At 40.6% G+C, this 20,823-nt stretch overlaps 1 protein-coding gene across 2 annotated transcripts in view; it reads left to right on the top strand.

The window, feature by feature from the left end:
- The window catches only part of LOC309697965 (metabotropic glutamate receptor 7-like), a 74,044-nt gene that overhangs the window by 8,956 nt on the left and 44,265 nt on the right, over positions 1-20,823 (top strand). For both annotated transcript variants that reach the window (XM_082520227.1, XM_082520228.1), the window contains one exon: positions 18,934-19,150. In XM_082520227.1, coding sequence (XP_082376353.1) covers positions 18,934-19,150 — 217 coding nt within the window. The remainder of the gene's footprint in view (positions 1-18,933; positions 19,151-20,823) is intronic.

Raw genomic sequence — 20,823 nt, 5'->3', positions numbered from 1 at the left:
GAACCTGAGTTCTGTATGTGTGTGTTTTATGTAAGAAATCATTCAACAGTGAGAACGTTTTGCTTTTTCATTTTAATGGAGAGTAAAGTGAAGCGTTACAACAAATGGTTAAAAGGTCTGAAAACAAGGAGTGTTTGGCTAAGGGTGCAGCAGGAGGTAAACAAGTGTTGAGAACACCAGTCATCCTCTAGAGACCAAGATTTTCTGCACAAAATTTCCACCTGACAGATAAAAACAACAACAAAATTAAATAATTAGAGACCAAAATGGTGGCTCGGCCTGCTGACTGACAGATCTGATCGTCACTGTTGTTTTGAAGTCTCCATCACACACTTCATTTGGTTGAGGGTTAATAAAACAATACACTTAATACACTTCCTGCAGTGTGACTTAAACTTAAAAGTGACAGGAGATGCACTGTTCACATGTCTGTCTTGCCATCCCTGGAGGCTGGTGGCACGAGGCTCTGCATAGACTGCACACCCGTGTGAGGGCTCTGATGTTGGCATGCCGCTGAAGAGCGGCAAGAAGTAGAGGCACGCCACACGGCAGTTAGGACTGCGAGAGAGGAAAGAGAAAACACAATGGCCCTTCTGCTGCAGTGTTTATATTTTCTTAGTTTCCTCTTTAATTTAATGTGCCCCAGATTTGCATTTGCTTGTGAGAAGAGATGTTTGTTTTTGATGATTTTTAAAAGGTATAATTAGTATATTTCAATGTTTAATGCAGTCACTACCATAATTAATATGTCCTCCGCTTCTATGTGTTAATTAGTCAGAACCTTTATTTTAGTTGAACTAATACAAAAAAAGAAAACTGCTGCAGTGCAACAAATGATTGTATAGTCCAGATTTCTTATTGAAGTAAAAGCATATAAGCATTATCAGCAAAATGTACTTGGACTGTGATTCGAAATACCCTCATAATTTACTAATCAGAATGAGTGCAGTTTGTATGATCCTTTTACTTATGACAAATATCGGATAATTATCCCGAGGCATTAATTTGTGATTAATTTAAGTAGAACAACTTTTAATTACTTTTTTAAAAATCTGGCATAATAACAAAAATGTACACAGTAAAGGGTTTAGTCTTTTTGTGTGTAAAGTGTAAATTTAAAGTGTAAACATTTAACAATAAAGTTGTATGAAAAAGTTGAGTAAATAAATTGTATACATGAGTACTGCATGTATACAATTTTATTTGAATATGCCTGTTTTAATGTTTACATTCACCGGTCATTGTTGTTAGATACATTTGTTCAACTGCTCATTAACGCAAAACTCAATTTATCAAATTTAGGCATGCAAGCGTAGTCAAGATGACATGCTGAAGTTTAAATTGAGCAACAAAATAGGAAAGAAAGGTGATTTAAATGACTTTGAACGTGGCATGATTGTTGGCGCCGGACAGGTCTATCTGATTATTTTTGGAAACTGCTGATCTGCTGGGATTTTCTCACACAGAGAATGGTCCAAAGCAGAGAAAATATCCAGTGAGTGGCAGTTCTCTGGACGAAAATGTCTTGCTGATGCCAGAGGGCAGTGGAGAATGGCTACACTTCTTTGAGCTGACAGAAAGGCAACAGTAACTCAACCACTTGTTACAACTGAGGCATCTCTAAACACACATCAAACCTTGAAGGCAACAGAAGACCACACCAAGTGCCACTCCTGTCACCTGAAAACAGGAAACTGGGGATATCATTTGAATGTGCTCACCAAACTTAGACGGTAGTAGATTGGAAAAATATTGTCCGGACTGATGGGTCTCGATTTCTGCTGCGATGATTGGATAGCGTGGTCAGAATATGGCATTAAAACGTGAAAGCACAGAGCTATCCTACCTTATATTTGGCAGATCAGGGTGTGGGTGGTGGTGTGCTGGTGTGTGGGATATTATCTTGGCACACTTTGGGCCCCTTAGTACCACTTAAGCATTGTTTAAACAGCACAGGTTACCTGGGTATTGTTGCCGACCACAGTGTATCCATCTTGTGATAACTACTTCCAGCAGGAAAACATGCTGTGTCGCAAAACTCAAATGGCTTCCACAGTCAACAAGTCTCCGTTGGGATATGGTAAATTTACATCGTGGATGTGCACCCGACAAATCTGCAGCAACTGTGTGATGCTATCAGGTCAGTATCTGAAAAAAATCTCTGAGGAATGTATCCAGCATCTTGTTGCATCTGTGCCATGAAGAATTAAAGCAGTTCTGAAGGCAAAACACAGGGTCCAACTCAGTGCTAACAAAGGTGTACCTAACAAAGTGTCCAGTGAGTGTATGAGCACGTTTGCTCTTTGTATCAGAGATGTCGAGGTCCAGTATTCTCTTCTTCACAGCGTACATAATAAACTGTCACTGGGATTCATTCCTTGTCCTTCAGTTGTGTTATTACAGCAGGGCCTCGGGGTGCATCAAAACATTCATTCAGACAACACGCTGTAATATACGGTATAGCCATTATATCAGCCAGCACGCTGTGGCCTTTATTGAGGGACTAAATTATTAGAGTGCAGCATGGGCCCCAGGTAGTTAAGCTAAAATACCTGTTGATTTTACATGTGAAAAGTTTCATTAGCTTCAATTTCATTTTGTGTGTATTTCCCTCGAGATAATGTTTGGTGAATGTTTTTTTCCCTCTTCCCTCTCTTTCTCTTTCTTTCCCTCTCTCTGCTGGCTATGCAGTGGAGTGTGAGTGCTGTTTGAACGTGTTTGTGTCCTCTGTTCTTTTGAGCTTGAAAAGTATACTGTGCCTCAGCAGCCAGCATACATAAAAAATCAGTTGACTGGATTACTATTTTCACATGCAAATCCTGTGGGATTTCAAGGGCTCTCTGAAACGCCCGTTTTTGACAGGTACATTGATTTGGGGGAAGACCTCAATCACCATTGACATTTTACAAATTATGGAAGCTCTTTGCCTTCAAATAGAAGATGCTTAAACTGCAATTGTCTCCTGGACAGAAGCTATTGATGACCGAATATAGTGTTTTTTAACTGCCTTATCAGTGCTGAAGCACTTACATGTTACCCTTAATGAGGCTTGGTGGATCAATAGCAACAATGGATTATGCATAGAGGCGTCATGTGCTCACTACCTGGAAGTTTAAGTCCAATGAAATACGATACATGCCAGCATAAATTTGCTCCAGCTTTTGTGTACGATGCATCATCTTGTCAAAGACTATTCTCGCCACTCTTTAGTTTATGAGGCTAATTGTGAAAAATGTATTTAGTACCGAAGAAATCTAACCACACTGTATTTCAGAGTTAGTATTACAGCTTGTGCACTATATGCCTGGCAGCTTATGTTTTAGTATCTATGTCTGCTTGTATTAAGTGTGTTTGTTGCTACTGAAATGCCTATATTCATTCACATTAAAGGGACAGCTCACCTTAAAATCAATTTTTGACTTTTCTCTGGCCTGGAGTGCTATTCATCTATGTAAAATGTTTTGATATGAGATGCCCAGTTTTTGAGATATCCACTGTAAAAAGCTGTTTTTAAAAAAGCTGGATCTCCTTCCAGAAAACTTCCTAAACCTGATGTTAGCACTTTTATTTAGAAGCTGTACTTTTTGTGCTCTGCTTTCTAGACCTGCCATCTGAAGGAAGCATGCACCTAGCTACATGCTGTGCTGAGGGAGGGTGCCATTAATTTTTACATCCTTCCACACTGTCACTAACATGAGCTTCTCGTTAAAAGCTAGATGGGCGCTTTCTTTGGCAGATCGTTACAGTTTGTGGTTATCGGTAGCAGAGCTCATTTGAATTTTAATGACTTGCTGGCTGAGTCTTCACATAATTCTTGATGTGTGGTTTACCACGAGGTTAACCGCTGGTTGGGATGGGGGCTGAGTTTAGGCATGTTCTAGTTATGGCTAAGATTGAGGTACTGTATATCTGCAGGGAGTTCTTGTACTTTAATTTAATGAATTCCTAGATGACAAATACATGTGTGTGTGGGGTTTTTTGGGTGGCAGTAATCCTTCCCTCTCAATGCTCAATTTTCCAGCTCCTGTGCACAGTTGGAAACACATCACACCTTTTTTTATTTGGAGAAACCATGCAAAAAAAGGTTACGGAGCACCCAAGTTAACCACCGACGCTTTGAGGTGTCCTTCTACTATAATGTTAACACTTTACATTTAGGCCATGTGCAATTCACATAATCCTGTCTTTCTTCAATGCCGTATTCATGTGTTTAGCTTCACTAATACCGCTATAGAGGAATTTTCTGTCTCTGAACCCTGTCATCATTTTTATATAGGGATTTGGATTAATGTCTGAGTCTTTAAAAGTTACTGAAAACACAAATATATATATATATATATATATATAGAAAATCCGTCTTTATGAAACGCATATGAAATTTGTACAAAAATACATCAAGACTTCATACATACTGTATTTTGAATGATCAATGAGCCAAAAAGCTCAATATTCAGCTTTTTAGATCTTTTATACGTTCAAGTTTTTTTGTTTGTGATATTTCAGCTCGTTTGACAGATTGTGTTATTAGCAGGCTTGAGATCCACATGAGCTGTTCTGGGAGAGATGCATGTTCGGGCTCGTGTTGAAAATAAAGATAACCTTTCAGTAGTGATGTGTGACAGTTTCATTGTATTTGGCAGGACTCGTTCCTGTTTCGGCTGGTTAACTTGTCTGGGGTTAATTGTCTGATCTGGCGTCTGTTGCGCATCTTTGATTCCGGCTCTGAACTACATGACAGCGTGTAGCCTTCTTACACTGCGAGTAGAAGTTATGTGAAATGTTCATGTCACAAAAACACATCGCACATAAATTTTCTCGGTCCATTAGTTGAGACACTCGCTTTGATGAATCGTGATCTCACTTCGAATGGAGTCTGTTTACACAGAATAGCTTTGCGTGAAAGACCGTGTCCAGTTCTTCCACTATTGGCAGGTTTTCAATAGATCACTGGAAAAAGCTTCTTGGGCTCACTGAATGAACTATTGTCCATTGTTCTGCTTGTGCAGGGATTCTAGTGTGTTGCTGACATGACTGGCAGGTCAGATGTCCTCAGTGATGCATGACACCCGGAGCACAAAGCAGAACAGAGAGCCTCAGGGCCGTCTGGCCATGATTGAACAAAGGGTTGTTCTCATCAGAGTATATTGCAGAATCTACAGTGCTGTGAAAAACTATTTCCCCCATTCTTGATTTCTTTTTTTTCTTTTTGCATAATTGTCAGACTTACATGTTTCTACCCCATGACTCTGACAAGGGTAAGCAGAAGAGAATGGTGGATGGGTGTACAAGTTTCAGATCATCAAAAAAAATCATATTAGACAAAGATAACCAAAATTAAATACAAAATGGAATTCTGAAGTTATGATTTCATGTATTAAAGGAAAAAGCTATTCACAACTAACACTATGTGAAAAATGATCTGGTTAAGGCTGAGGTTGAGGTACGTTAAATCTGCAGGGATTTCTTGTACTTTGATTTTCTAGATGACAAACACATATGTGTGAGTGGGGCAGTAGTAGCAGTATGGTTCCAAGGCGAAACCCACTGCTGACAAAAAAGAACACAAGGATGATGATCCTTAAGACTTTTGGAGAACATTTTCTGTGGATTTGAAGGTTTTTGGAGTGGCCTAGTCAAATCCAGGCTTAAATCCAGTTTAGATGCTTTGGCATGACCTTCAGGAGGTTGTTGATTCACAAAAACCCTCCAATGTGGCTCAATTAAAACAGTCTTGCAGTGAAATGTGGGCCAGAGACACATTGCAAATTTTCTCAAATGCTTGATGCCTGCATGACTTTCCTTGAATGATCTAGCTTCCCCCCTCAGTATTTCCTCCCTGCATAATTCCGATACTGTCAAATATCTGCATTTAAATTGGCCACAGGTCTAGATAGAGGGTTCACTCATCTTCTTCTCCAATACCAGCTAGCGCAACCCCAAACTGGATAAATGCTTCAGAAGATGGATGTGTTGATGTTGTTCACTGTGATGGATTACAAACAACTAGGGCAACTTTCAAGAGTATCCCAATGTCATGTTCAGAAAAGATTGTGTACCTGTAATGGTAGAAAAATACATTTTTGAATTTTAAAACAAAACATGATTTAAAGTGTTGGGTGAAGGAAAAGGGACTTTGTAAATGCTTACATTTAGTCAGGTGTAGTTAGCAAAATAAAATTTAAGATTAAGCAGAAAAACAGACAAATATACAACAAGACTTAGTGCCCAAAGCTGTGCTAGAGTCTCTGGAGCCTGTACTTACTATGTTAACCATCTCTTCAATTAGCATTAAACACAGAGTAAAGCTGTGGTTCATTCTGATGTAATTAGTAGTGGGTAAATTACAGTAAAATGTTAACTGGATGCCAGCGCTGGAGGAAAAAGTCATGGATCAACTAAGTGATTATAAATTGTCTTTAGCGGGCCATGAAGCATGTGTGCTGAATCTAATGACAATCCTGCCATTTGTTTTTGAGACATTTCATCAAAAATAGCAAAACTCAGTCTGCTGGTGGGCCTAGAAAAAAAAAGTAACGCAATCACCAGAGGTATTGGATTCAACCTTTGGACGTGATGTGTGCAAGAATTCACTGCAACCTATCTAATGGAAATCGACATGTTTCAGTCTTGACCAGAGTGGTGGATTACCCAATCTTTGGGTGGGCATAGATTTATAAAACCATGAGAGAAGCACCGCAAAAACCAGCCTGAAAGGAGAAATTTTTAAAGCAAAAAACGCAGAAGGATATCAAAAGTAGTCCTCATTTTTTAGAATTTTGTATCAATTTGGTAACCTCTAATGGTATTGTGTATCATGTAGCATTTTTAGAATATGCATCCCTAACAATGGCATCAACTCACTTTCTTACAAGACTTAAAGATAGTAATTTATTGACAGCTCAGTCACATTGAAAGCATATTGCTGTTGTCTGCCTCCCAGCAGAGCTTTTATTTTCTCATGAGTCACGTAAGCTGAGATCTTGAGGCTATTCTGGCTGACCCCTGTCTAGACAGAAGAAGAAAGGTGAATGGGCTTTTGCCATGAGGACCCAGAAACCGCTGGAGAGAAGAGACTTTATTGACCTGAACTGAACCTCCCGGGGCAGTGTACATCCACCAACAAGTTCTACCAATAAAATGCCTCGTGTGAAAGACAGTTAATGTGAGGGCCAGTTAGTCTGGAAATCCCTGTTAAGATTTTGTACATAAAGGCCCGGGTGGAAGGTCTTGGTGTGCAGCTAAACCCAAAGTAATAAAGGCAGTAAAAACCTCTACAGTGAAGACTTAAAAAAGTGGGGGGGAAAAAAACCCCAGTTGCCTTTTAAATCACTTTTATTATGGGCTTTATACTCGACAGTTTCTAGTTTTTGTTCACTTTTGTTTTCATGCAGCTCTATTTTAATTGTTTATCCGTTTCGGTATTTGTTTGTTCGTCTATCCCCTCATTTGTTTTTCATTTCAATTTAACTACAATTCTCGTGTTTGTACATTTTTATTGCCTTTTTATAGATTTGAATTTTCATTGTTGTTATGCAAATTTTATAAAGCCGTGGTCGATGACTGTGAATATCTTACTGAGTGGCAGTTTAAGCAGCTAAGTCTGCCTATTTCTTGTAACACGAGGATCTCAGCGCCGTAGAAATTACACTACACACTGTGACTGCAGACAGTCTGTAACCGCTACAGTTACCACAATGCACAGCACGGTGTGTGGACATTACCTCTGTTTTAACTCACCTGTGTGAGGAAAGTGCATTCGTCTCCATGCTCTTTCAACTACTCTCAACATGCAGATCCACGAGGGCTGACAGGGAATTTGGTGTGTGTGTGTTGTGAATGCAGGTGTTGCAGATAATATACTACGATCTCAACTCTGGGAGAGGTTCAAGGCAGCACTGCAGGCAATGCCAAGCAAGCAGATAACTGCTTATGAAAATGTTCTGTGCGCCTTCCAAACCAGTACATATGTCTCAAGTGCATGGCATCAAATAAGAGCTCAGAAGTACTAACACAAGGAATAGGATAGCTGTGATATTTTCCACGCCTGTGATCAGTCTGTAATTATATGGCCCTGCTAAAAAATTCTTTGTGAGCAGACAGGGACGATAAGATCGAGGAGGCTCACCCGCATTGTCTGCACTATTAGGGGAGAAATGAGCCTGGTGATGATGCTCTGTCGAGTCTGAAGAGAGCGCTACATAGGGAGAGAAGGTGGGGGGGAGTACAGAGGGATTCATTGGGATGCAGGTCAGAGTGTTGCAGGTGCACGACTGACAATGAATGTGTCAGACCCAGCATGCTCCAGGTGGAGGTGGGAAAAACATGAACCTATGCTCGCTCTTTGGTGAAAAATATGTCAGAGCGATATTAGGACTGGATGAAGCAATGAGGCCGAGCAGGGGTGTCGACGTGTGTCGCACACCCATGATTCCCAAAGCACAAATATGGACATTTGTATTCAGATGTGTCACATGAGGAATAACGACATGTAGATTTCAGCATTATTGAGATTTCCTATTTTTCCAGCCGAAGAAATGTAGTCAGCATGCAGGCTATAAAGAACACAGAGGAAAAAAACGAAACTGCGTCCAGTGCACTTTACAGCTGGGAAAAATCAATACAGCCAACTGTAATGTGAGATCCCGTGGATTTAGAGGAATACATTTGATAACACTTAGTCATAAACCTGCAGGCTGTGTTTTATTCTGTCACACCTGAAGAAAGCGCACAGCACAGCCTCGATGATCAAGGCTGTTCTGTTGAACCGCATTGTTCTCTGCAGGGCCTTGCTTTGTCTGAATCCTAAGTCAAAAGAAGCTTTACGGAATGACTTGAAGAGATACTGTATCTGTACAAAATAACTCTCATGAGTGACAGGATAAAAGCTCGACTGTCATGCTAGCATGAAAGGCAGGATCCTGAACTCACTAGGCTCTATTTGTGACATGTGTTTGTAGCAGCAACAAACACACTACACCTTTACGATGCACTGCATAGATGCTGAGCTTCTGCTCAATACACACTCTTCTCTGATGAGGCTTATAGGCAGCTATTTGGTGTTGGGAAATTATTATTTCTTTGAAATACCGATACAGTTGAAATAGCAGTCTGTTTACCAGATGGAAAGATGGAGGTCGGTCAGGTTCCCTTTGTGAGCTATCCACACTTTCCTCCCACGCCTCAGCTTTACTCTACTGTGTGGCTCTCCTGGTCAAATATCTGATTTGTGAGTCATACCTAGCCTCTATACCCATGGAGAAACATGCTGGTTGTCTTAAAATACACTCTGGCAGGGCAGCCATGCAAGAGCTCAGGCCCGGCACAGAGCACGGGAGCTGCCCAGGGGACTGGCATGGAGTGAGCGGGAGAGACAGAGGGTGAGGGAATCGACTGGGAGAAAGAAAAGTGGGCGGAAAGAAGGAGACGATGGAAGGTCGTGTTAGATAAAGGATTATAAAAGCCTAACTTTCTGTCATGTAACACCGGGGCTAGTTCAACGTGTGGGCAACTCTGAAAGGGTGTTGTGATTTCTCTACAAGAAGAACAAGGCAAAAAACCAGCTGCTGCAACAATAAACATCCCGACTGGTTAAATAGTGTTCAAGTAATATCCTTGTTGAAAAGCTGCCGGGAAAATGGCAAAACGAGCAATATGAGGCTGGCCTTGGAGAGGAGAGAAAAATGAGAGTAAAGACATTAGTGGTGGAGGGATTAAAATAAGTAACCTGTCTCCCAACCGCTGTTAAAACCTAATTTTCTTTGCCAACTACAGTATCTTTTAATCCAAGACTTGAGACACACACCACACTTAGGAAGGATGTAAATGTGAATAGTTGGGTTTGTGACTGTAAACTGGAAATAACTGCAGGCTGCAAGATGGCTGGCTTCAGCCATGTAAGTCACAGGACCTGTGCTACTCATGCTTCATTTCACAGCTCCATCACCATGTTAGCGTGGTGCAACTTTAATTGTATTCACATTTAATTTCAATTCAGTCTATGTATTGTAATTGTACTTAATTATAATAACCTATAATTACACACTTCACTCTTTCTGTTCAAGGTCAGACGCAGGCAGCAACTAGTAGATAGCGGCACACTTAAGTGCTACGGTGCAGTCACACTAGCGTAAACAGTGATTAGACACGGTCGAAATGATTTCTATTGTGCAACGCACTTGTGATCTCGCTGCATTCGAAATAGTTGCTTTGGAGACAAGGATCAGGTCTGTGACCGCTCGCAGTCAGTTTCCGTCTTCTAAGTGGCTAAAAACAGATGGAGTCAGCAAATCTATTGATTCCATTCAACCCATTCATTTAAAACCCATTCAATTGCTATCAGTTTGCAATTGAATGGGTTCAAGTTTGAAATGACATCATGTTTGTGATAATACAGCAATTATCTACAAAAAACAGGCAAAAATTGCAAATCTGTTCCCGTCTGTTGCAAATCTTTTGACATCTATTTATCAAAATCAGAATCAGAATACTTCATTAATCCCCAGGGAAATTATGTTTAATTTTTTGTTTACACAAAAATTAACTACTTATACTTATAGTCCATCCATAAAATCAGAAATATAAATCTGAAATTCATAAATACTTCCACAAATAGTGGCACAGTCGCAGCAGGACAGCAATTGAACTGCAAAATGACATAAATGCTCGGCAACCGTGCTTTTATATAAGAATAAAGTCAGAATGCAATCAGTTCCAAACCAGTTAAATCTCTGTTGCAAAGAGACACAAGTGACTGATCGCAACGTCTTAGCAGTCTGTCTCGTTTATAAATTAGACAGCGGTTTCCAGGCAGCGATTATCTTTGCCAGTCTGTTTGAGTGCGATAGCAGTCAGTCAGAGTTGGACTGAGACTGTCTGGAGTCCGGTTCACTTTCATCAGATGACTTGACCAGTTGCTTTGTGAAAAGTGGTCACCCAGAGGTTGTGGTTGTTGCCCTCTCAGTCTGAGCAACTATGAGCTTTAAATGTCCTATTTTAACTTTAGTGTGACTGACTCATTAAAGAGGCTTTCTTTGGTACGTAGCAGCATATTTGGTAGAGACCAAAACCAGAGCTAATGGGAGAGTGAATATCAGACTTTGAAACACAATTTCAAATATACACAAATTCTATTTTAATTGTCGATATTTGCTAAATGTATAAACAAACAAATGTTTAATGTGTCAACTTTAATGTCGACACTTGACGTTTTATAAACATTATCATTAAAATGTATGTAACTGTATGGAATGATTTTATGAAACGTTGGTGAATGTATATGTTTGAAATAAAAAAGAACTGAACTGAACTGAAAAGAATGATCTCTTTAAGTTGGCACAGCATTTGTTGTGAATGAAATGACCTCCCAGTGAACCTTCTACATTCTGATTTTGCTTTGGTACTGACAAATTTGCAGATGCATTGTTGATAGAAATTGTAAAGATAAAATCCCAGTAGTTCTATTTGCTTTTGCAAATTAATTGTATGTGGGAGAATTTTGGAGCGAGGGTTAAAATGAAAAAATATGGAAAGAGGAGGACGAAGGACACCACGAAGGGCAAAGTTGGCTGGCATTCGACCAAATGACTGAAGGCAGATTGTCTCGGGTTGGGGGGAAACTGGCAGCCTAAGGACCTCTCTGGGCAGGAAGTGTCTGCTGATCATCTGTATGGGCGTGTCTGCATGCGGACAGCCGACAGGGAGGAAGAGACGCACAGGAAGATGAAACTCACTCGTCTCCCTTCAGCTGGTTTGAAATACACCGAGGGGCGGAGAACAAGGGAGCGAGACTGAGAGTTACAGGTTGTATGGGGGCACATTGATGAGACAGAGCCTTCACAAAAGGAGAGTTTGAGTGAGAATGAGAGACACAGATGGGCAGGAAGAAAGAGGGGGAGAGGGTGACAGATAGAGGGAGGGAAAGCTGTCAGTTCCCCCCACCCTTCCTTCCCTGCCTCTTCGGCTGTGCTGGCAGTGCCACGCTCTGGTAAAGAGAGATTACCAAAGCCCAGCCTGAGGTTGCATGTATGGACACAGTCATTACCTCTGCCCTGCTTACAAATGGCACTGCTGTCTGAATACAAACCCGTGTCTGTGTGTTCCCCTCCCGACCCCGCCCGCCATGCACCACAGCTTTCGAGACTTGATTTAGCGGGAAAGTTGTAAAACTTGATAACAGCTCAATATCTTTACAGGCCTGTTTATAGTGCTGCATTATTTTGTTTATAGAATATCGACCATCGTTGTTTTACAACGCCAGGCAGCGGAGCTACAAATAAATCTAGTGATGTGAGATTTTTTTTTTTTTCTGGCAGCAATTATTTGCTCTATTACGGCCAGGGTGTGTAGCTTTTTGGTTGGCCAGTTTGGAGGATCACGCTCAGAGTTTGCATGTGATTGCGCTGGTGTCATGTGGACAATCTGTGTGTTGGCGCTCAGCCTCAGACAGCATGGGGTTAGAGTTCAGTCTGTCAGAACCCGCTGTCATTTCCGCCATCACTGTGGAGAATTGTTACCAACAGCCGAGTGGAGCTGACTGATGTCAAGATATACTTAGAAGCTAATCATGCAGCAAATAGAGGCACAGGGATTCCTGCAACAAGAATTGCCTGGATGCCCTTGCCCCAGTTAGAGCCATCCATGGGAAACATTTCAGCCGTGTCACTCACAGTTTATTTGGAGCTGTGTTTTTGAGAGTTGCTCATGGATTAATGGATAGAAAGCCCAGCCTGGACAATATTCCAGTGTTCTGTGCCTAATTTTTGAGTGATGGAGTCAGAGTCTCGTTTTTTTTTTTAAGAGAAATTCTGACTTTGAAAGATGGCCCTTGTTTTTAGTTTAGAATCCATGGACTGTTATAGCCCTCTGTTTTGTACAGAAGGATATGTGTCCGTTCATATCTTCAGGGATAGATGTTTGCCATTACCCCGCCTGAGAGTCGTGCTGTGCCATATGCTGCATATTTCTCTTCAAATAATCACAAATTGTGGCACGAGAGAGAGACCATGCAGCCAGCAGCATCTGCAAGAATTGCTCTCAGCTCATTAGAATTATCACCTTCACATTAGCAGAGCAGGACAGTTTAAGCACAAACATTACAGTCTCTCACCTTTCTTTAGAGCTGCCCATGGTGCTTGTGGGCTGCCGTATGTGAAAATTCAAGCGAAAGGCCACGGTGCTCTAATTAACTTCACCTGGCATTCCCACTAACTGTGAATGCGCCTAACCTTTACACAACCTCGCTTAGTCACCTCTCCACTTAAACACCCAGGTTGAAATTCTCATTTAATGTCAGTAAGCAGATTACCACCCTCCTCCCACCTCCCACCTTCAGTCTCTGCCTTCCTTTTCTTCTTTTTTCCCCCTCTACTTTCGTTAAGCTCCACCAACAGATTTTTATTCAGGGCGGCTACGGCACTTTGTGGTGGTAAATCAATAAAACAGTGTCCCCTATAACAGACCTCTGTGTTTTCCCTCCATCGATCCTGTCAGCCCAGATACATTCAAGAGCAAGCCAACGATTACCCTCAGCAATCCTTCCCTTGATCTATACTGCAGATGACAGGTGCCAGACATCAGCTTTGGGTAATTGTGATACTGAAGGGGGGCATCATTAATCATTCTTTCTTGGCCTGACTTTAGTTGCTCATGATCGGTTCATGGTTATTGTAGTTGTCATCGACACAGACTGCTTTCAGGCATCGGTGTCATCTCTTCACCTTGTTGGCACTGTAGCGTAAAAGACGTCGTTATGAATGTTGTCATCTTTCACATGTAATAGCGTCAAATGTCTTATTGAAACATGCAATATAGATAAAAGCAAATTAGATGGAAGGACTGAGGGAAAACAAATCTTTTACTCCAGATTGTCATTTGCGGAAAAACAATTCAAAAGTGTTGATGAAATATCTGTTCTCCTTGCCTGATTATGTCTGCATTATCAGCGTCTCTAAAGACATTCAAATCTGCTGCAATTTGTTGCAACGAGAGCTTATTTGTTTGACGGATTTGAGAATCGGTCACGTAACTGTGACCAAAGTGGAAACGTGAAACTCGGTTTCTTCTAATCTACTGAGAAAGATAATCAAGTTAAGATTTTAATTTAATCCACTTATTTCATACAGGGAGCTAAATTAATAACCGCCAGATAGGAAAATTGAAAGGTGTTATAATCTTGTCAGCATCAGTTTATACTTTCAGCAGGTTTAATCTCGGCAACCGAGCTTTTCCTCAATCAGGGTTTTGCACTTTTGTTACCTGGAGGTCAAAGTGCTAATTAAAAAAGGACCGACTGAACGTGCGAATGTTTGCGCTGCAATTCCTGTGACATAGGGAGTGGAGAAATTATATCAACAGGGTGCAAGCCTGAGACAAAGTAAAAAGACATTGCCATCTTAAATGTTTCCCTGCAGCGAAAAGCTCCTGAGAGCCAAATGTTCAAGAAGCTTTTGGTCCCAGCTGGAGCGGAGATAGGACGTGATTCAACAAACCTATAACACCTTTTTACTCCACGGTATTACTACAGCAGCACTGATAGATAGAACCCTATCAAATGTTCCAAATAGGTGCTTCACTTTCAGGAAGAAGAGCCTTTTTAAATTCAAATCACTGTTGCTTTTGCTTTTCCATTACTTTGTTGTACTTCATCTTTAACCCAGTACACTCAATTTAGGCGGATTTGGTAGTATCTGACTTGTGATGCAACAGCATTCCCTGCTCATACATTGACTTAAATTTGGCATTGGCTGATTTCTTCTTTTTATGTGTTTATTTGTTTATTGCTTGAAACATATTGAGCTACCTTGAGTCTAACCCCCACCTCTGGTCCTCCATTTGTCAGTTTTGTGCAACTGACCCTCTGTGAGTTGTGAGCTATAGCTCACACTGTGTGAATTGAAGCATTCTCATCAGCGAGCTGCAGTGTCCTCATTCTTGTGTTTCCCCAGTGTCCGACTGCTTTTGATCACGCTAACAGAAATGAATGCCATTCACACACTGCTTTTAATGGACTGTGTAATGGGCTACTTCACTGGGTTCAAGAGGACATGCTGTATGTCCCTGCTTGTGCACCCACCTGTCTAATGGAAGCGGAGGGGGAGGGGGGCATTTTTAACCTAAAAGTGACAGCAGATGTGGTTATGGTGGCAAATCCCGAAACACACTGGGTAAACACTAGATCCCTTTGTTGTCTGAGGAGTTTGGATTTTTTAGTAGCTAATACAGCTCATGTGAATAGAAGAGAAGAGAAACACTGTGTTCAGACACAGAAAGCATAGCGTCGCCTCGTGTCATTTGTGCAAATTTAACAGCTGGATTATTTGTGTTTATTCACCCCAAACAGCCAGATGCACAGCTACAGCTAACACTGGGTGCACTGCGTGTGTCTGTGAAAGTTTTTTCTGCTCTCCCATTCTGCCATTCTTTCCCACTCCATTTAAATCCCTGGGTTATGCACAGACTTCCATTATTACACACTGATGTGTCTTGGCATCAATTTGCACCTTTCCAGACAAATTCGTGTACACTCTTGTCCTTGAAGTGACTTTAAAAGTGACTTAATTTTCTGTCTGAACACACATAAAGTATGGGTGGGTGATATAAACGATATACAATAGAAACGATATAAATTTGGCCAACGATAGAGATTTTGACTATACCGCTCTATCGCTATGATGTCATCAAGCTGCGCCTGTTTTGGTCGAAAGCATCGCAGCGGCTAAAACCATTATCATCTGCAAATTATGCCGACAGTCATAGCAAAGAAACTTTTGAAATATGGGGAAAGCCAAAAACTGCGCTTCCTCCACTTTCGTAACATTGATTCATTAATGTTGAATTCTCTCGCAGCTGCTCTATTCCCATGTTGTTGCAGTATATTAATAACTAATCTTGTATTGTGGATGAATGATCAGTTGTTCTCCTGACTGAAGTTTGGCCCTTGTATAGCATCCTGCTATACGATTGCATTTGTCCCTAACCACCAGAATCCCTCACGTTAACTTTTATCGAGTGGAAAAAAAGTTGGCATTCATCCTCCAGCTTCACTACAGCTCGCTAGCAATCACGTAGCACAACATTATATACCAGCTAGTCCAACTTCAGTAACCCTGCAAACGCCACTGCTGTTTAGTTTTCTGTCTTCATTTATGTCGGAAGTGGTAGCAGAGCTGTACGTTTTAATTAGTTTCAAAAATCTCTCAGTCAGAACATGGTATGTCATGTTTAGGTGGAAACTAGCGAGCTAACGTCCTTCTAACTTCTAACTTTAATAACTTCTGTTTTCATGGATGCCTGGATGTTAAACTTAATTGTTACACCTGGTAAAACAGCAACGCTGATGATTTTATTAAAGATTAAAGAATTTAGACCGTTTTTAACTCTCAGTGATCGTTTGATTTTGGGACCGGAAGTAGACGGAGTTTTGGACCCAGATTACTCCGCAAAGCTCCTCACTAAGGCAGCCGTAATGCTCTGACAATCCATCAAGCAGTGCGGCTTACCAAAGTTGTACTAAAACATTTTTTAACAGATTTCTGCACGCCCAAATCGGTTCGAGGTCAGTAAGCACAACCAGAATTCATACAAAAGGTACACTCTCGATTTTTGAGAAAATTAAAGGATTTTAAGTGTGCCTTGTAGTGTGGAAAATACGTTATACAGAAGAAAAGAATATACCGCGATATATATCGTTACCGCGCATGCTTCGAATTATATCGCGATATGAATTTTAGACCATATCGCCCAGCCCTAACATAAAGTCTATTCCAGGAATACCGTCAGAATGAAAGTATTTGGTTATAATCAAAGTACTGGACAGTTGAAATGTTTGATGTGTGAACCATGCAGCCTTGTGAAAAGTTTCATGGCATAAAATTGTTTAGTTTTAATAGGTAATTCTGGACCAAAGTGGTGGACTGACAGAATGAGTTTCCATCAAAATCTGAACCACTCAAAGGGTACTCAGAGAACACCTGCAGACTATTAACCTTTTTCTAAACATTAGGAAAAATGACTATCTTGCATCTTTGTAAAGAGCTTGACCTTACTGAATCAGTTTTATGTTCTTCTGAGACACTCTTATTTATCTGCTCATTCACTAAATTGCACAGTAGCTGCGTAGATTGGGGTGATAATTAAGTGTGATTATGTTGCTTTCTTTAACCCATTAAGACCGGATGTAGCACGAGTGCAGAAGGCACCTCGAGTCTTAATGAGGCAGAATGAAAGCACCGTTTGCAAGTTTTAAATAACATGTTTCTTGTCCATTCAGCATAAAAACCTTAATAATGTGAACATTAAAGTCCATTCTTGAATTTGTAAACAGGGCTTTCACAATGAAGGATCCCTTAGACAACTGGAAAAGAAAAGAAAAGCACCTGATGGATTTATTTTAAAATGTTAAACTCCAGGTGTTTGAGTCATCTTTTTTATTTGTATTTATTTATTTTTTGGTGCATGCTACCTTACTTCCTTCACTGAGAAAGGCCATAGGATGTGATTGAAAGTCTAAAGGCTCTAGAAATGAAATAAAACTTGTCTTTCTATGTGCATAGATGAGGTCAGTAGCACAGTTATATTGAGTTCTTTAAGTTCTAAATTTGGCTATGCTAAAGGATGATGGAGACAGATTAAGGTCTTATTAAGGGGTAAGTGTTACAGAGTACAATCTGTGCTGCTGTTTTATAAAAAGTGCTGCAAAGGCATTTTCTGCAATAAGTCTTCATTGATATGCTATAAGAGTTGAAAGTGACAGCTCTGCATATGGCCTGGGTAATAGACCCAATATAGGCCTTGTAAAATATTGCAAAATGTGAATATGTACTTGATCAGTTGATGAGGTAATATGAAATATAAGGAAAGTAAAACGCTCATTTATTTTACACCCCAATTTGTCAAAAACATTGATCAACATCTGGCTATGACACAGTGAAAGGAGATGAACAGTGTTTACATTTTCTGCATTAGCCACTGTGTTAGCTAAAGGTTTGCTATTATGTTTTCCTTCATTTTCTATCATAGATATGCTGTTATAATGGTGGAACGTATTATTTAACATGACCAAAGTTACAGACAATGAGTTGAGTGTATGCACAAGTAAATCAAACGACCCAAAAACTTCAGACTGCCCCAACCAATCAGTTTAAGGTTTTTCTACTCTTGTATGTAAGCCAGCAGTCCCACCCACCTACTCTTTAAACGTTCTGCTTGCAGAGTTAAACCAATCAGAAAACTTAACTTAAGCTGACAACTCAGGTGCTGCCCCAAGGCTCAGTTTAAGATATTTAAAGACAAGTTTGAACCGTTGGAACCAGATATTTTCAGTCCCATTGCTGCAGGTGTACAAAATTTAAGCGGCAGACTCTGCCTTTGCAAACATTTGTGACAGAATGGGTAGTGTTAAAGAACACTAAGAATAAAGATCCCCTTTGGCTTAAAGTAATATTTAAACAAAGTATGCTTTAAACAGATGATGTGTAGTAAGCCTTAGAGATGCTTGTCTTCTTATAGAGCTGTTTCTCCTCCAGTTTTCTTAGTAAGTGTTGCTGCTGGAAGTTGCTTTGTATTTAGTTTTCAAAAACATAAAAGTCTTCTCACACCATCTCGAGGCAGTTTAGCCTCAAAATATGGCTGACCCGGGTAAACACTCTATCAGTCTCTGAGAATGGTAGAAAAACATACTCTTACTGCGTTCCACTGCAGGATTTTTTTTTTTCAGAGCGCCGAGCCGAGGGTATATAGCGCATACATTTCACACTTTGAATACTAAATTGAGAGCACTTAAATAAAATGACAGAGAGCAAATGTAGTGCACCGTACAATAAATAGTGTGCAATTTCAAACACAGTCATTCAAAAAATGTGATTTGTCCAAGTAGTCACCACGGAAACTACCTTTTGCTGCTGCACCACAATAACAGCCGCACTTCTTCTCTTTAAGATCCCGCAGATCAGCTACGCGTCAACGGCCCCGGAGCTGAGTGATGACAGACGCTATGACTTTTTCTCTCGGGTGGTTCCGCCAGACTCGTTCCAGGCCCAGGCCATGGTGGACATTATCCTAGCGCTGAACTGGACTTACGTCTCCACCATCGCCTCGGAGGGCAGCTATGGAGAGAAGGGAGTGGAGGCTTTCACACAACTCTCCAAAGAAGCAGGTAAAGAAAGGTGACCCGTCCACAAAGTTAAGTTCTAATTATTTTCTGAAATGTGTATTTACAATTTTTAAAACGCACTTGCACTTGCACCCACCCAGAAGATGATTAGTTTTGCCTTTCCAATTCATTATAAAATCTGTTTTGGGTGGATGAATTATTGATCTGTTTGGCAACTTCTGCTTTCTCTCCCCAGCCAGTTGTGGAGTGTTACTAGAAATGTAGACAGAGAAACATCTTGTAGAGAAGATGCCGCGTCACTGTAATGAGGAAAGCCCGAACACATCTTACTCTTATTTAAATGCAATCATTGAGTATTTTGCTGAAGCAGAAAGGGTATTGTTTGAAAATACATGTCTAACATGTTCACTTTATCCAAAGAGGAGAAAAGAGAATAGTCCGGAAACTGGTCATTTGGGAGAGTTTTGTTTTATATTCTGCCATTGTGGGTTTTTTCTTTTTTTGTTGTTTGTTTTTTACCACTGGAAGTGAGATTGCACGAGTCTGAGCAAAGATGGTCTCTCTGAGTAGTCAGCTCGAATCGCTCTGGTCTGTATGTAGCAGAGAGGTTTAAGATATTTAGTCTGCTTAGTAAATGGAGTCGAGCTTCTTGAACGTTTTTAGGCTGTTCTCACAAAAGCCATATAATTACAAAGAAAATTAATGGTCGATAAAGTTCCCTATTAGAAACAGCTTTGTTTGTTTTGTTCTGATTGTTTAAAGCCACTGTGATCCTTTTGCTGGGTAAACAGGTGATTATGTTTAGACTTGTGTCCAGAGAGGTTAGGATCTTACAGCAGAGCTTTGCATTCACACAGGTGAGGTGGTTTCTGGCTGTAACTGGGCTGAAAATTGTGCACACGCGTGACTCACCAGCTTTTTCCACATTGCTGCTGTTGTTGGCACATAGCGGTCTGTGTGAAACAGCGGTCGTTACTGTCGCCAGGAGATGCTCAGTTGGTATACAGTACAACGGGTCAACTAGCTTTATCAAAAAATTGAGTTTATTGTGCTGCGCTTTACAGGGTCTGCAGAGATTTTCTGCAGTTGCTACTGCAGTTTGTGTGTGAAATTAGGACAAGGGTACATTACTCCACATTTTCAATGCCCTGTGTATTCAAACAAACATACTGAATGATTGCAGAAAGATCTTAATGCACAAGAGGTAACAACAGCTGGGCTTTTTGTAGCTTCTCTGCCTTTTTCTCCTTTGTGCAAAGAAGATGGATGTCACCCAGGTCTGGGAAAAATTACCCTTCATCCATGATAGGACACAGCCATGCCACAGAAGTACTTTGCTGCTTCTCACCTCTATAGATCCCAGTCCATTTCCTGTAATTTTGAAGGGAGTGATCTCTGTCTCTTCTTCTAATAGACTAATGCGCAGAAACCTCTAAAATGAGCGAAGCTAATGATGTCCCACAGGCACCGATCAGAAGTCCAGCATGCATGAATATTTTATCTGTGTGCATTCATGTCCAGTGTGATCACTCATTAAAACTTTAAGAAGCTGTTTGTGCCTGAGTAATATGCATCGACAGATAGACGGGGCAGAGGCAGAAGTAAGAGAGAGAAAGTAGCCTGAATAGGAACAAATAGGGAAAAGACCTGATTTATCCTAAACAGTATCCTGAGATAAACACAGCTTCTTCCCACTAGTTTTCTCATTTCCTACT

The sequence above is a fragment of the Aulonocara stuartgranti genome (assembly GCF_965226115.1).
Source record: "Aulonocara stuartgranti genome assembly, chromosome: 20".
Taxonomy (NCBI): Eukaryota; Metazoa; Chordata; class Actinopteri; order Cichliformes; family Cichlidae; genus Aulonocara; species Aulonocara stuartgranti.
The sequence above is the reverse complement of the archived record's forward strand: the minus strand, read 5'-3'. Positions and strand labels throughout refer to the sequence as shown.